This window comes from Frieseomelitta varia, unplaced genomic scaffold (assembly GCF_011392965.1).
Source record: "Frieseomelitta varia isolate USP_RPSP 00005682 unplaced genomic scaffold, Fvar_1.2 scaffold_167, whole genome shotgun sequence".
NCBI classification, from domain to species: Eukaryota; Metazoa; Arthropoda; class Insecta; order Hymenoptera; family Apidae; genus Frieseomelitta; species Frieseomelitta varia.
Genome location: NW_025109383.1, coordinates 104,700 through 119,401, shown reverse-complemented (window position 1 = coordinate 119,401; position 14,702 = coordinate 104,700). Strand labels below are relative to the sequence as shown.

The 14,702-nt window shown below is 31.1% G+C and overlaps 1 protein-coding gene across 4 annotated transcripts in view; it reads left to right on the top strand.

The window, feature by feature from the left end:
- Window positions 1-14,702, top strand: part of LOC122538556 (regulating synaptic membrane exocytosis protein 1) — a 289,590-nt gene that overhangs the window by 176,449 nt on the left and 98,439 nt on the right. For 3 of the 4 annotated variants that reach the window (XR_006308875.1, XM_043672748.1, XM_043672750.1), the window contains exons 7-8: window positions 8,973-9,126; window positions 11,165-11,467. Coding sequence is in view for 3 of the 4 variants with exons in the window: in XM_043672748.1 (XP_043528683.1) it covers window positions 8,973-9,126; window positions 11,165-11,467 (457 nt within the window). In the remaining variant the exon portion in view is untranslated. The remainder of the gene's footprint in view (window positions 1-8,972; window positions 9,127-11,164; window positions 11,468-14,702) is intronic. The other variant, XM_043672749.1, reaches the window with a different exon arrangement.

Below are 14,702 nucleotides of genomic sequence, written 5' to 3'. Positions count from 1 at the left end.
CCTTCAATATGACGTAATAACCTGAAAATTAATATTTTTGTGAAAGAAAATTCGCATTACGTTTCTTTCGTACTCGTATTAGTTTCATTCCACTGCGATAATTAAAAGATACTCGCTCCAGAATGTGCATCTAGCGATTCAATTATTTCGTGAACGAAGAATGTCCTTTACGAATGGTTGCATCAAATAAACGAGAAGTGGGGCAAACGTTGGCGTTTTGTTAAAAATTAAATTCAATGAAAGCCAGAGTTGCAATTATGACTCGGCGAATGTTCACGTTTCGGATAATTCATGTCACGTTGTTTTAATTCTAGTTTTCTGACGTCGCAAAAAAAAGAAAAACTTTTGCGAAAACCAAAATAAATGACTTTCATTTAAATTCTGAAATATCACATTAAGCTCTACGCTCTTTCAATATTTCTATACGTTCTCGAAGTATCAATCGTTCCTATCTTACATTGGCTCTTTGCAAATGTCATTGGTACAGCAGCTTTTTACGTATCTACGATAGAAAATATTTTAAATCCTAGAAAAGTCACTATATCTATGTAGTCTAACGATATTTACCAATCAAACTTCTAAATGACATGAACCTGATGTGACGTCGCACACTTTTGAAAAGATGCATGGTAGTTCAAAGGTCAACAAACAGAAACACGTTGTTGCAGAGGAAACAGTTGTAATTTTTAACGTGTGACAGCCATGGTAGAAACGAAAGGTAAAGTTTTCATTGCGGATGATATTCTGTGATTTATTTCTGCCAGGGAAACACTTGTGTGAAAGAAGAGTGAAGTATCAAGAATTCAGAGCTACTACTATTTTTCTGGACTCGAACACATCGTATTGTTTTAGATTTGTTTCCAAGTATAAGTGACACTAGACTGGATTGTTTGCGTTATTTACTAGTGAATTATATGTCGATGAACAAGATATAAGATTTGTAAGTTTCTAATTTATTTAGTTTGAAGTTTTTGTGCAAAGTTGTACTTTTCTTTTTGGATATATTGATGCAAAGATTAACTCACGCTGTAATAGCCACTGTATTTTGGATATTTTGTATGTTCTTGTGCATTTTTGTGCATTTTTGTGCAAGAAGTTGAAATTTTTCATAAATGGATTAAAAGCTATAATCTGATACTAGATTGTTGTATATGAAAGTGGCGGATTTCATAGGCGTGTAAAATTATTTAGAATTTCGCGACCAAAAGCGTCGTTAAATATTTAAATATTTATTTAAAACGAAAACAAGCACGAATTTGGTCAAAGTACAGGAGTAATGGATCACGACTAAAGATTTTTATTCTGATAATTAAAATATTATTTTACACTGAACGAAGTTTGAAATTAGTTAGTATGAAATCTAGTCGAAATTTGGTACAATATTGTTATAAAAATATTATATTGTTAATATAATATTTTTATTAATATTATATTCTTAATAATATCTTAATAATATCATGTATGGTGATATTATTTATATATATTACTTGTAAAAGGATTTATAACTTCTAGGACAAGACAGTATTCGCTAAATGACGAAAACAAATTTTAAAAGTTACGAATTCTTTTCCTTATCACCCAGCATTAAGAATTTTCTCATTTCATTTGCAATGATCTAATATTTCTCGTAAAATTGTCCAACATATATTCTCATTCTAAATTCAAATTCTAAATATCGTGTGTAATACAAATCGCTGAGAAACCCATAGTACAAATAACATTTCAGATAACATATGTATATATAATAATATAATAATATAATTATTATAATTAATATAATAAAGACTGTAATTATTACACAAATACATTGTACATAATATATTATATAGATATAATATTTATGGTACAAACAATGTTAATTATTCCGTAACAAACAGTACTCAATATCTGCAGTCAAAGTTTCAGTGCAGTAACTTCAATCGATATAATCCAATTTTTGTCTGTTAAAGTTATTCATATCTAGCAAAACGTAAATTTTAAATAACGCAGTCAATTTTATCATTTCATCCATAGTAATCTAACAATTTCTACATCGGTCGGTCAAAAAATAATACCACTCTTTCATTAATAATTTTTCAACGTTTTCTCCTCTTTTGTTTACCACGTTTAATACTGATAATACCGACTGATATTCGTTTGATTTCGCGTTTCATTATATCGACTGATATTCACAATAAATAATCCTCCTCCGTATCGTTCAGATATAAACCAGAACGTAATATCCGAATTGTCAGAAACGCCACCAACTCTCCACGCAACCTACTCGACGAATCGGGACAACCTCGCTCTCCCCAGACATTTTATCGCGCAATCGATGAAACTATTCGTATATTTGCTGAAACGCCAACCGCAAATAAAGATTGCACACGTTGGATCGTTAGTTAATTTTACAAATTAACGATCTGCCACGATCTTATGAATAACGTACCGATCTACCGTATCCTCGATCGTGTTGGTGACGCAAACACGTGAAATCACAGAGGGAACCCTGCGGCCCACTGGTTCTCGCGACAAATTTATCGTCGTCGATGTTGGTCGACGGGTTGATCTGAAAATTAGATCCGGCGATTCCGTTAAAATTTGACGCAATTTCCTCGATTACACCTGCAATTGGAACGGCCGTTCCGCCGGCTGCCGTCGCTTCGGCCGCCGAAATCCGAAAATCGATTCGACGGGCGGAGAAACGTCAGCGCCAATTAATTGGTCGATGATAAACAATAATTTCTTCGATAAATCGAACGGCATGGAATGTAAGAGTAAAGAGAATAATACGATGTACATTATTACGTGTTAACACAAGTAAAGATAAACATAACTGTTTCGCTTTTTATGTAAAAGAACAGTATTTTAGGGAAACTGTCTTTCATCATATTCTACAAATAAAAGTATATTTATAAGAAGAAGTAATTTTATCGTTTATGTTTGATTTAAAATTAACGTCTGTATACTGTGTTGACTTCTGTGCAACTTTCATAGGAAGTAATTTCAACAGCATTAAATTTCATAATTATCAAGTATAAAAATTAATTCGGTGTCCTGTGAATTGTCACATTTATGAAATATGTAAATCATAGGAAGAAAAACATTTCCATTAAAAATTTCTCAATAGTGATTTAGATGTAATACCTCAATTTCAACAGCATTAAATTTCATAATTATCAAGTATAAAAATTAATTCGGTGTCTTGTGAATCGTCACATTTATGAAATATGTACATCATAAAAAGAAAAACAATATATCCTTTTTGATTTTCAATTAAAAATTCCTCAATAGTGATTTAGATGTAATACTTGACCAAGAATGTTACGATATAAACATTTGAATATTGGAAGATTGAAGAATACGAATAATCATTGAATTACAACAAGAAGATCTTGTCTCGCAAGGAATTATAAGAAAAACCATTATTGTACTAAAATTATTTCAAAGNTAAAATCAATATTTTATTTATAAAATAAATATATATAAATATATATATATATATATATATATATATATATATATATATATAAATATATATATAAAATATGATCATACTGTCATTATTAGTTATAAAAATTATTATTAAATCTAATCATTAGATAAGTCTAAAATCTGAAATATCAATGTCAGATGTCCCTGAAGAGTTAAAAATTAATTTTTCAACGAATTATCTATTTCACCTGACTGTCGGACAAGATGGTTTGCAATTTGCATACTGGGATAATGTATCCAGACATGTGAACGAGCCGAGAATACTTAATGCAAGATTCATTCCACCAGTTTAAGCATTCACGAAAACCAGTTTAAGCCTTCGTTAGCATGAGCTAATGTGTAAAAAAAAAAGTATTGACTTGTAATTCCAATCTTGTAATGTTTAATCTACATTTAGAAAAATATCCTTTTACAAGTCAGCTTGATAAGAACGCTTGTCTTTAAACTATTAAATAAATACATGGTAGAACTAAGGAAAATCCCTCATAAAAGGTTAACAAGAGTTATTTATGTGAGGTTTTTTCCTCAAATAATAATGGACAGTAACAATTAATAAATGAATAATAAATAATAATAACATTATAGGTAGATCAAGCATTGGAATTACGGATATGTCGATAATCTTTATATTTTTTGTATTATTATTAGATGTTACTACTACGCACAATACTTTTGTATATACTGAACTGTTTTATGAAAACAGATTTTGCCTTATTTATATAACATTTTCGCCATCTAAATGCAAAAATCGATCGGTGGAAAAAAACTTTCGGAAAAAATATCAGCCGTTCAATCGAAGGACTAAGAAAGCACAGTGGTCACCCTTATGACGTTTCTCGTAAAATTATATTTTCTATTTACTGTTATTGCCCTTTTAGTTAAGTGTATTTCTTAGTAGCAAATGAAATTACGACAATGGTCTGCCATGGAAATAATCTTCGACACTTGGAAAACATTATTAACTCAAATTCTACTACTAATTCATTCTCAGCCCTTCAATTTTATTAATCGATCGGTGATAAACAATAGTTCTTTGGGATCAAATAAATAGTATAGAAATAACTTCCAACAACTATGCAGTAAATATCCAAACCACCAAAAAGTATTCACCGACGCATCTAAAACTGACCAGGTAAATTTGCCATCATCTGTGGAAACATGCGTAAAAAATTTCATCTTCCAAAAGCCGCATCTATCTTTACAGCAGAAGCTTGTGCAATTCTTGAAGCTTTTCACCATAAAACAACAATACTCAATCGTCCATCATTTTTACAGACTCCATGAGTATAATCAGAGCAATAGAAAACATAGATAGTAAAACAAAACATGAAACATTCAACATATTTTTACGTACCTCATCAACAATAACAAAGACATAATCATCGCCTGGGTTNAGGCTTAGAACAGGACACTGCAAACTCACACATGAGTATCTATTTAAAAAAAAAAAAACAGAATCCCCAATGTGTATCCAATGCAACCGAAGTTTATCAACCAATCATCTTCTGTTTGAATGCAGCAAGTACCACGCTCAAAGGCAAAAATACATAATAACTTCACCGGCAGCGCTGACGTCGCAGAAACACATAGGAAATGTCCTGAATTGTCTAAAGGAAACTAACATCTACCATAAGATATAATCGTCTTGAAAAGAAGGAAACAGTACCTAGCCGTCGCTAATGACCAGAAGGTAGATGCGACGTTAATCATAAATTAAAAAAAAAAAAAAGAAAATGGTTCTTTGGGCAAATTGGCCAACACGAGTCAGCAGGAGTCGTAATAGAACGGTTCCTCGATTTCGTAAAACGATCGTGTGTACTTGTCCAGACACGGTGACACAGACGTGGCCGTTGGAAAACGGATTTCCTATATTTTCTCCTCGCTTCGACCGGTTCTCCCTTTTCCACCGTGGCCTTTCAATCTCGTCGCGGCAACGTCAGTAATTTTCTCCCCTAACTGACGTTTCCTGACAACAAGTTACGAATTTGAAGAGTTTCGAACTGCTAGGAAGGATCTCACTGCAGCCGTTATGGGATCTGGTTTCCGGCGCTCGATACGTGACGAACGCACACTTCCATCTGGGAATAATAAATTCGTTCGAGATGAACAGATCTGGGTACACACATGCAGCGGTCACGTTCTATTTTGCATTCGTTTTACATCGAAAAAAATATTTATTTAAGCTCATGTACGCTTATCGATGGCAATTTATCTTGCTTCTATTTCTGTTCCTTCAAGTGGTATTTCTTAAAAAGGTAGAATATAATTGCAATTGTTTCGATCGTGTAGAAAGTTGTTTAATTATTATTTCACCCTGAAATATATGATTTCTTTTGAATAGAAGAAATGATTCGTGTGTTGCAAATGTGATTAAAAATATTGTATTATTGTTTCGAATTTTAGATATAATTAGATACAATTTTAGAAAATTATATTCAATTATAGAAAATATGAAATATACACATAAAAATGTATTTGATTTAAAAATACCTTTCTCGTTGCTTTGTACTTTTTACAAAGATGTAGAATATAAATATAAATAAGTAATTAAAAGTATCCATCTCACCCTTTTATATTTTTTTCGACAATATTCGTGTAAATATTTTATCTATGAAAAATGACAGAATATTTCAAAAAATATCAGTAAAATAAATATTTCACTCGATCATTGAATTATTTATTGCGTTGTATAATATAAAATATTGAAATTGCTGATAATTATGGTTTAGAGATTTTCAAGATAAAGTTTGATGGATAAATTTAAATACCAAAGTTTATAAAAATTTGTAAAAAAAAAAAAAAGTAGATTTCTATTTCAAAGCAAAAGTAGAGCTTCAAATAATTTTGAAAATGTCCAAAAAATAAAAATAAATATTACAGTGTTTTCTTGCTACTTAGCATGCAAAAACGCATGTTATTTTCGAATTATTTAGATGGAAAGTTTTGAAACAAGCACGAGGAATTTTAAATATCGAAAACGTATTAGTGCTTAAACTTCAGTTATTTCCTTCCAAGAAAATGTAAAAATAATGGATGAAAATATTTTTCAATTATTCAACACCAATGAAACAAGAGTGGAAGTAATCTTACATGTAATCTGAAGTAGAAAGTTCAGTTACTGTTGAACTTTTAGTCAAAGTAAGAATTTGCTCGCAGGTCTTGATTATGGAATATAAACGAGATTAACATGCATCCTTGTTAGTTTATTGTCCACGATTTAATGAAAATCGTATAAATTTTTATAATACTTGGGACAATATTTGTTTTATGATATTTTCGTTAAATAATAAATCTGGCTTTCTTTTGAGAACCCACTTATGATATAATTTATATGTAAAATAGAATTTTACATAATTATTTCTATTAAATGAGATTTTCAAATTTCAATCGAAAATGAAATTTATCATGTTTTACATAATTTTCTCAAAGATTCAAAGAATCTATATCATAAATTAATTCATTTATTTATACCTTGTAATATTTATTCGAGCCTTAAGATAATTATAATTATAATTGCAACATATACATAATTTTTAAGACGTTTTAAGTTATAAAAATTATAAAAACATTTATTTAATCTTAAGCATTTGTATAAGATGACAAAATTATTATTACGTACAATTTGTAGAAATAATAGAATTTTCAAAGAAGCAAAAAAAAAAGTTATACATTTCTAAAAATGTGTCATCAATTTAAGATCTTTATGCAATTTTATATTTTTATTGTTGAAAGAAGTAGAATTTTTTTTCACTACTAAATATTGTAATACATACTCCAGTTTCATTTACATTAATCTTACAATAATCTAATTTAATCAAATTTCCTATAAATGCATAAAAATTCGCTATCTAGCCATTAATCTGGATAATTTTCCGCAAAAGTAATTTTTAAATGAGAAAGTACCGGTGCTTGGTTTCCATCGTATTGGAAACTGTGTCTGACAGGGAGTGACCTATTTCCCTTTAATCACACTCCGTTTTTTTTTCCACTTCAGTTTTTATTTCAATTAAGTGTTGCTGATTTCTTATTATATTTTTTGTATACTCATTAGTCTAAAAATCGGACTGATTGAAAATCAGTCTTGAAGAAAGAATATTAACCAATATGACTTTCCTAAATTTTTATATTAACAATAAAGGTGCAATAGTAACAATTCAATTTTACAATGAAATTTAAGAGATTAAATTATATTAGATAATATATCTTATATTTTCGTAATTTTTCGTAATAATTCACTCATTCTTTCTTTAGAAGAACTTTAAGAAATTTTCATATAAAATCAATTTAAACCCTTGCTGCTAATGATGCTTGTAATAAAGTACAATAGAAACCAATAACATTATTTTCTTATGCTCGTAATGTGCTATAACTACGTTAATTGTATGATACTTGATAATTGAATGATCAAGTAACATTATCCACATTGCCTACATTAACAGATTTGTTATATTTATAAACGACTACACTTCATAACAATAAAGTTAATACATTTTCAAAACAAAGTAGACGTTTTAATTTAAAATCTTCATTTGTTGCAATACTTTGCATTTCTTTTTTTTTTATTAAAGATCAACATACTGTTATTATTAAATATTTTATTTTTACAAAACTTATAGAAATTTCAATTAATGCGTCTAATTTTGATGTAAAAGCTTGTCCAGCTATTGGATAATAAAATCATATCATGAAATAACAAAGAAAAACTGAAAATATAAGTCTTTTAAATTGTTTAAAAGACTTAAAATTTAATTTCAAAACTAAGATGGATTAATATAAATAACATTGCATATTTTAGAAAGTATTTGTTCGTAATCATTATTAAACAATCGAGTATTTTATTTGGAGTATCATGTAGATAATCTGAGATGCTTCAAATAATTAGTTTACTCAGAGGTTCAGAAAGGATAACGTATCATAATACGTTAAATGGACATATCAAAGATGAATACATATTTAATTTGTTACATATCGTTATTAAACGTTTCAAACTTTCATATTGATTAGATATATTTGTATACGATTATAGAATCACTTAAATTTAAAAAATATTACAACTCACTCAAGCTACTACTAATTTAAGTGATTAATTTTTTCATAGTCACTATTGAACTGAACGACCTACAACACATATAGGATCCAGTTAATTAATGTACAATTATATAATTATTATTACCACTCATTTGATCAACAAACCTTCTCACAATCTCTACTAAATCGTCGATCAGCTCTGGAAAACGTATCTCGACAGTAAAAGACAATGGAAAAGTGCCGAAAGAAGACGAGAAATAGAATAATGATACAGACACATGTCGTAACTATTTCAATCAGTCATTCAATATTTTCCAGACATATCAGTCCCACGCGTACTCATATCGCTTCTCGTATCAGTGTACGATACACACCCCTGATGTGAGCATTGTCACGCCAACAGTCATAACTCCTTCACGCAATGGTGTCACTCCCTGCGAGACTCTAATCTATGTGTCGTAATGTTATAGTTTCGAAAGGTTGCAGGGGAACGCCGCGACGAGCTCAGATGGGAAAGGGACCTGGATCGCAACATCAGGTCTAGAGCGACCTCGCCGGATCGCCACCAGGTCGATAGGGGAAGAGCTACCAGTCCCCAGAGGGTTGTGCCGTCTTCTGTTGCCGGTAAGGATCTTTATTCACAATATAGATTCCTCTCCTTTCTCCTACTCCGAGCTGCTTTTTTTTTAGTTCCACGCTCACCTCTACCGATCGGCTCTCTTCATTCCGAAATAAACGCGGAACAGATATTTTCAGTTTCAGGTGCTCTCCAATTATTTTCTAAATCTTCTTTCGAGAAATCTCTATTTTTTCCGTCATACATTCGGTCACGAGAGTTCACGTACGGTCACACCTTCCACGTTTTTAATTTCACGAATTATTTAAAGAACAATGCGATGTCGAACGTTTTGTGGTATTTATTGGACGATTTTTTTGTGTGTTTGTTCAATTGGAAACTTTGGATAAATCGAAACGAAACCAAATGAAATCAACTGTATAATTGTCACAAATATATTCAGGATGTATATTCGTGCAATTATACGTGAAAAAATAAGTAATGAGCAAAGAGAGAATAGAATTTTGTCATTTCGTTTCTTGAAGAAAGTCAAGTTCCAAAATTTAGCAACTAGACTTAAAAATTCAGTTAATTCTGTATTGCTTAGGAATAAACAGCGAACAGGAGGAGTTACTCTACTTGCGGAAAACAGTCAAAAGTGTGGAACACAATTTTTTTATAAGACGCTCAGTTTTCGAGGAAATTAAAAATTCGTCAAGTACTCAAAAACTAGCAAGCTAATTTTTAATTAAACATGCTCAATATATTTCTTGGAAAATAGAAAAATTTTATTCTACATTTTATTCTCTTGTTTTTGCAAACAGAATAATCTTCTGCTGATTATTCCATCGATATTAAAATTAATCAAACTAGTATATTTTGAAAAACTTTCAAATTTTATTTTCTTAAAAAAAAAAACCGGAACTTTAAACGAAGAAAAACTTTATACTTTTCTCTTACGTAAAATCTCTTACGCGATTTTATCTATTAAAGCTCAAAGTTTAGTCTTTCTAGGATTAATACGCAGCAGCATACTGCGTTAATTGTTGATTAAACTTATTCAAACTCAATTTCTCGAAAATGCGATTATAAAGGAAACGATTTCACTCTATTTACATTTTTGACATTTTTACACGTATAATAACTTCCTGCCAATTTTCAACTTTCATTTAGTTGGAAATTAGCCTAGTTTACGTATACCAGACAAGTTTCCAAACTCGATTTTCTCGAAGATGACGCCTCCGACACAACTTCATCGTTCTTGCTTTTTGTCTTGTGCTTCGAATCACAGAATTTCCTTAATTTCACTCGTACCACGGACTGCGACGTGTATTATTATATTTTAACACGGTTCTACAAAATTTTGCACCAAAATATCTTGTTTATAACTAAAATCTTAATGTGGTAAAATCTCTATATTATTCAAATGTTTTGCCATTGTACTGTGTGTATATGTAATAGAGATTTGAATTTTGTATTTTAAATGTGTTTAAATAATTAATATATATATATACGTTCCCTAGCTTTAATAGACCATACCGATGATTGAAATATATTCACGTTTTACTTCGTATGATCATTATTGTTACGTGAATATTGGGAAATTATATTTATTTGCGTAATTATATTTATTATCTTGTATACTCGGATTACAAACTGCATAGAGATTAAAAAACAGATATATTAATATACGAAATTCATTGTATAAGATATAGGAGAAACTATTCTATTATTCAAACACATTTGTTAAATATTAAATATTTCTCAAGAAATTTTAGAAATGCACAATTGACTGAATCTTAAATTAACCCCTAAGTGATGGAATTAAGACAGATGATCATAGTAATTTGCATCACATTACAGACATTTAAATCGAAACATCAGAAAATCATAAATCATTAAAAAACAACAGAAATTCAGAAATTAAGCAATGTGAAAACATAAATTTCTACAGCTTCGAATACTAAACAATAAAGAGTTAACAATAGCTTTGAAAATAAACGAAAATGTACAAATTGTTACGTTACATCCTTCGTGTAAAATTTTTCAAACGTCTGTCAAACGTAACGTTCGACGAAAAACTGAAATGATCGTTCGTTCTATTAGCGGAGCCACCGGATGTACCATTAAACGCGGATGAGGAAGAAGAACGCCGGAGGCACGTACGTCGTCCTAGCAGCACGGTTCGTAGAATGACCAGGCAGAGGTCGTACGACGACGAAATGAAGAGCGTTGCCGCAATGTCCGGGGGTGGAGGACAACACGCGCACCCGGAGCCTGGTTTAGGACTTCCGGTGCAGCTGCCAAGACGAGCGTCAGCCTACGACGTGTACGCGACGCCAGGAGCCGGTGGACTTAATGCCATGGCCATCGCGGCTGCCCAGCAAAGGGCATCGATCTCGGCGCAAGGTACAGCTCGTTTTATTAATACTAAAATCCACCGCCTACCTAAAGTATAAAACTTGCGTCAGAGAAACGAAAGTGCAATGGAACGGGCGAAAGTTTCAAAACGCAACGCGAAGAACCGCGAGCTTTTATTTATATTGCATATTTCACGGAAAATTATTTCCATCTCTGGGAAATTTATTCCACGTACTCTTATATTTACAATAGTGAGAATTAAAGTACAAAGTATGAAAATTTAGTGTACAACGTAAGTGAATTACTGAATGTTGAAGCTTATTAACGTGATCAATAACTGATTGTTTGATTATTTCAATTGTATACTTCCATTAAATATCTTGTAGTGTTATTTCAAAGTTTCTTTTGTCGTTTTTCACTAAAATTTGGAAATTATTTGCACGATAAATATAATGCATTTGTAGAAATGTTTCTGCAAGGTATTCGAATAATTTTGTACAGTAGTTCCATTGGTTTTGTGAACCATTTTAGAACGAATCAGAAAAATTACTCCGTTCTATGTCGGTGACAGTGTAGATGCGTTTGGGGAATTTTATTCGAAATTTTCTTAATTGTAAATTTTCGGATAAAATTTTCGTGTACTGCTTCTGTAAAATCTGTCGAGCATGGTCATTTAGTCTATTGGTAAATCAGTGGTAGTTTGATCCTCTTGAAAGTTCATCTAGTCCAAGAGGGAATTTCATGTCCATTGATTGCCGATGCATTCAAGTGCTAAGCAGCAGGTTTATGACACGTTGCTGTGCAGAAACCGAGGATTTACCAACTCATCTGACTCACAAATATGGAGTTTGATTGTCACACGGTAATTTCTAATTCTCGGCTTCTATCTATACAATTAGACGAGCAGAAAAGTAAGCAAATAAGGAATTAAAGGTTAAGTAATGAAAAATAATTAAAAATTAAGTAACGAATTAAATTAAATTAAATAGCGAAGAAATGTTTCTTGACCCCTGTAGCTAAAACAAGCATCTTTCCTTTCATCTCGGCAGTTAATACCACACGTCTATTTTTAGTTTCCATTATACTGTTGCACAGAGGTTATTAATATGTCTGACACCAGTTTCGTAATAAAAATACACAGAAACGTAGGCGTTAGTGTTATAATGGTTGTAGCGCGCACGCATGTTATTGATCTGTAATTAATAAACTTCGTTCATTTATGTGATCATAAAATGAAAAATTACCACTGTCACGCATATATGACGTCATTCTCCCATGAGAAATCGATACGTTACACATATCAGACAAGTAATAACGACAGTGTTGAAAAATTGATAACAGACGTGTGACTCATAAAATTTTACGGGAAAAACGTGTATCCGAGACTATTAATCATTAAGGACTAATGATTCGTTAATACAACATTTCGTTTGTAATTCTTTCAAATTAAATCTTCCTTTTTTAATTAATTTATATCATCAAACTCTATTTCTTACTGTTGGAGCTATTGGAATTGATAATAATAAAAAATAAAAAATAAATTTTCTTTCCCAGTGATAATGAAAACAACAATGAAAAAGTAATAAATAACAATAAATAATTTGCATTTTTTCACTATAGATTTCATAATTTTACGAAATTAAGATATTTGTAATATTGCTCGAGTCTTAATAGATTAATATTGCTCGTTAAAATTTCTATATTATTGGAACGTATATAATAATATAATTTCAATAGTTATATTGAAAGCTATTTAATAACAGTTATTTGATTATGTGATCACAATTACGAGTGATTTGACTCTTTAAATAATATTTCTAAATTTTGAATCGATACAGATCATTAATCGCGACTCATAAAAATTGAAGTTTGAAATTTCTTGTCTTGAAATATCTCCTAAATAATTGTTGCTATGCTATTAGATGATTAAGTGCCTCTGTGTGATTAATTGTCTTCTGAATTATTTTAGAAGAAACTAACGACGATAATAAATGACAGTGAATTCTATTGGAGCTCTTGTATAATTTTTCAAAAGGCAAACGCCGGGGGGAACATTTATTATGATTAAGGATCTTCGAGATATTACACAACCAGATTGCATACGATTTTAGAGTAATAATAAAATAATTCATCATTATATTAAAAGTTATTAAAAAGTCGAAAGTATCTGAGTTTCTGATATCAAAAATACATAAAGTGAGAATTATTTTTTCTGTAAAAAAGGAATTATTTTCTACACCTTTTTCTTTTTAAAACTTTCATCATTTTATTACACTGTCAAAAATAATAGCATCCTTAATACAGAAAAATATTTTATTGCGACACACACACTTAACGAGCTCTCGAAAATTTAATCCTAAATTCACCGTATTAATATACGTATACGCTGTGGCACGCATCGTTAACAAAAAATGTAAAGTGATAACATGAAAGCAGCACAAACACAGAAATATCACAACATGGAAATGTTATCATGGCCGCAACGCGGAATAATGGGATCGTGATTTCGTCAACTGCGGAATGTTTGTGAAACAGGAAGGGATTGCATCATGTCGATCTCGTAATTGAGTATTATTTGCGTAATTTTTCATTCGTGTATTCGACGCCACGTGACCGGGGATCGCGCGAAAATTCACGACACAGAGGCAGCATTAATTAATTCCCGTTTTAATTAAAAGGTGTCACATGTAAGTAGTTGATGAATCGCAGTTTTCCATTTCCGATACAACGAACCCGGTAAAACGCCGATTATTAACCGCATTACGCGCGTCTTTGTCACATTCGCGGGACAACGATACAGACGAAGTGAAATTCAGTGAAACAAAGTATGAAAATTCGATAATTATCCCCCTCCCCCCCCTGACACTCGTACATCATGCATTTAAATATTAATATCGTTTGTCTGTCGACGTTAATACGTTGGACAGATATTATATTCGAAATGACGGTGGATAGTTACGTGCAGTGTAATCAATCGTGAAAATCATCTGGAATAATGGAGGATTTATTTTTGGAATGATATTAATGTCAGTGTAATATACGATGCTCTCGATTAACTGGTTAACTGAGTCGTCGTTAATTGAAATTCACGTCAGCAGAGAAATGAACGAAGTTGGAGCAATTGAGCAACGAGGTTCGTCTTTGTTCTAGGTTTTAATAACAAAAGGAAACGTAACGTTCGGACAATAAAACGTTTAAAACACGAACAAGAGACAAAAGTAAAGGCAAACACACTATATTTCTCGAACTATAATTTCTCATATTCATTGTTTTAAACTTTATT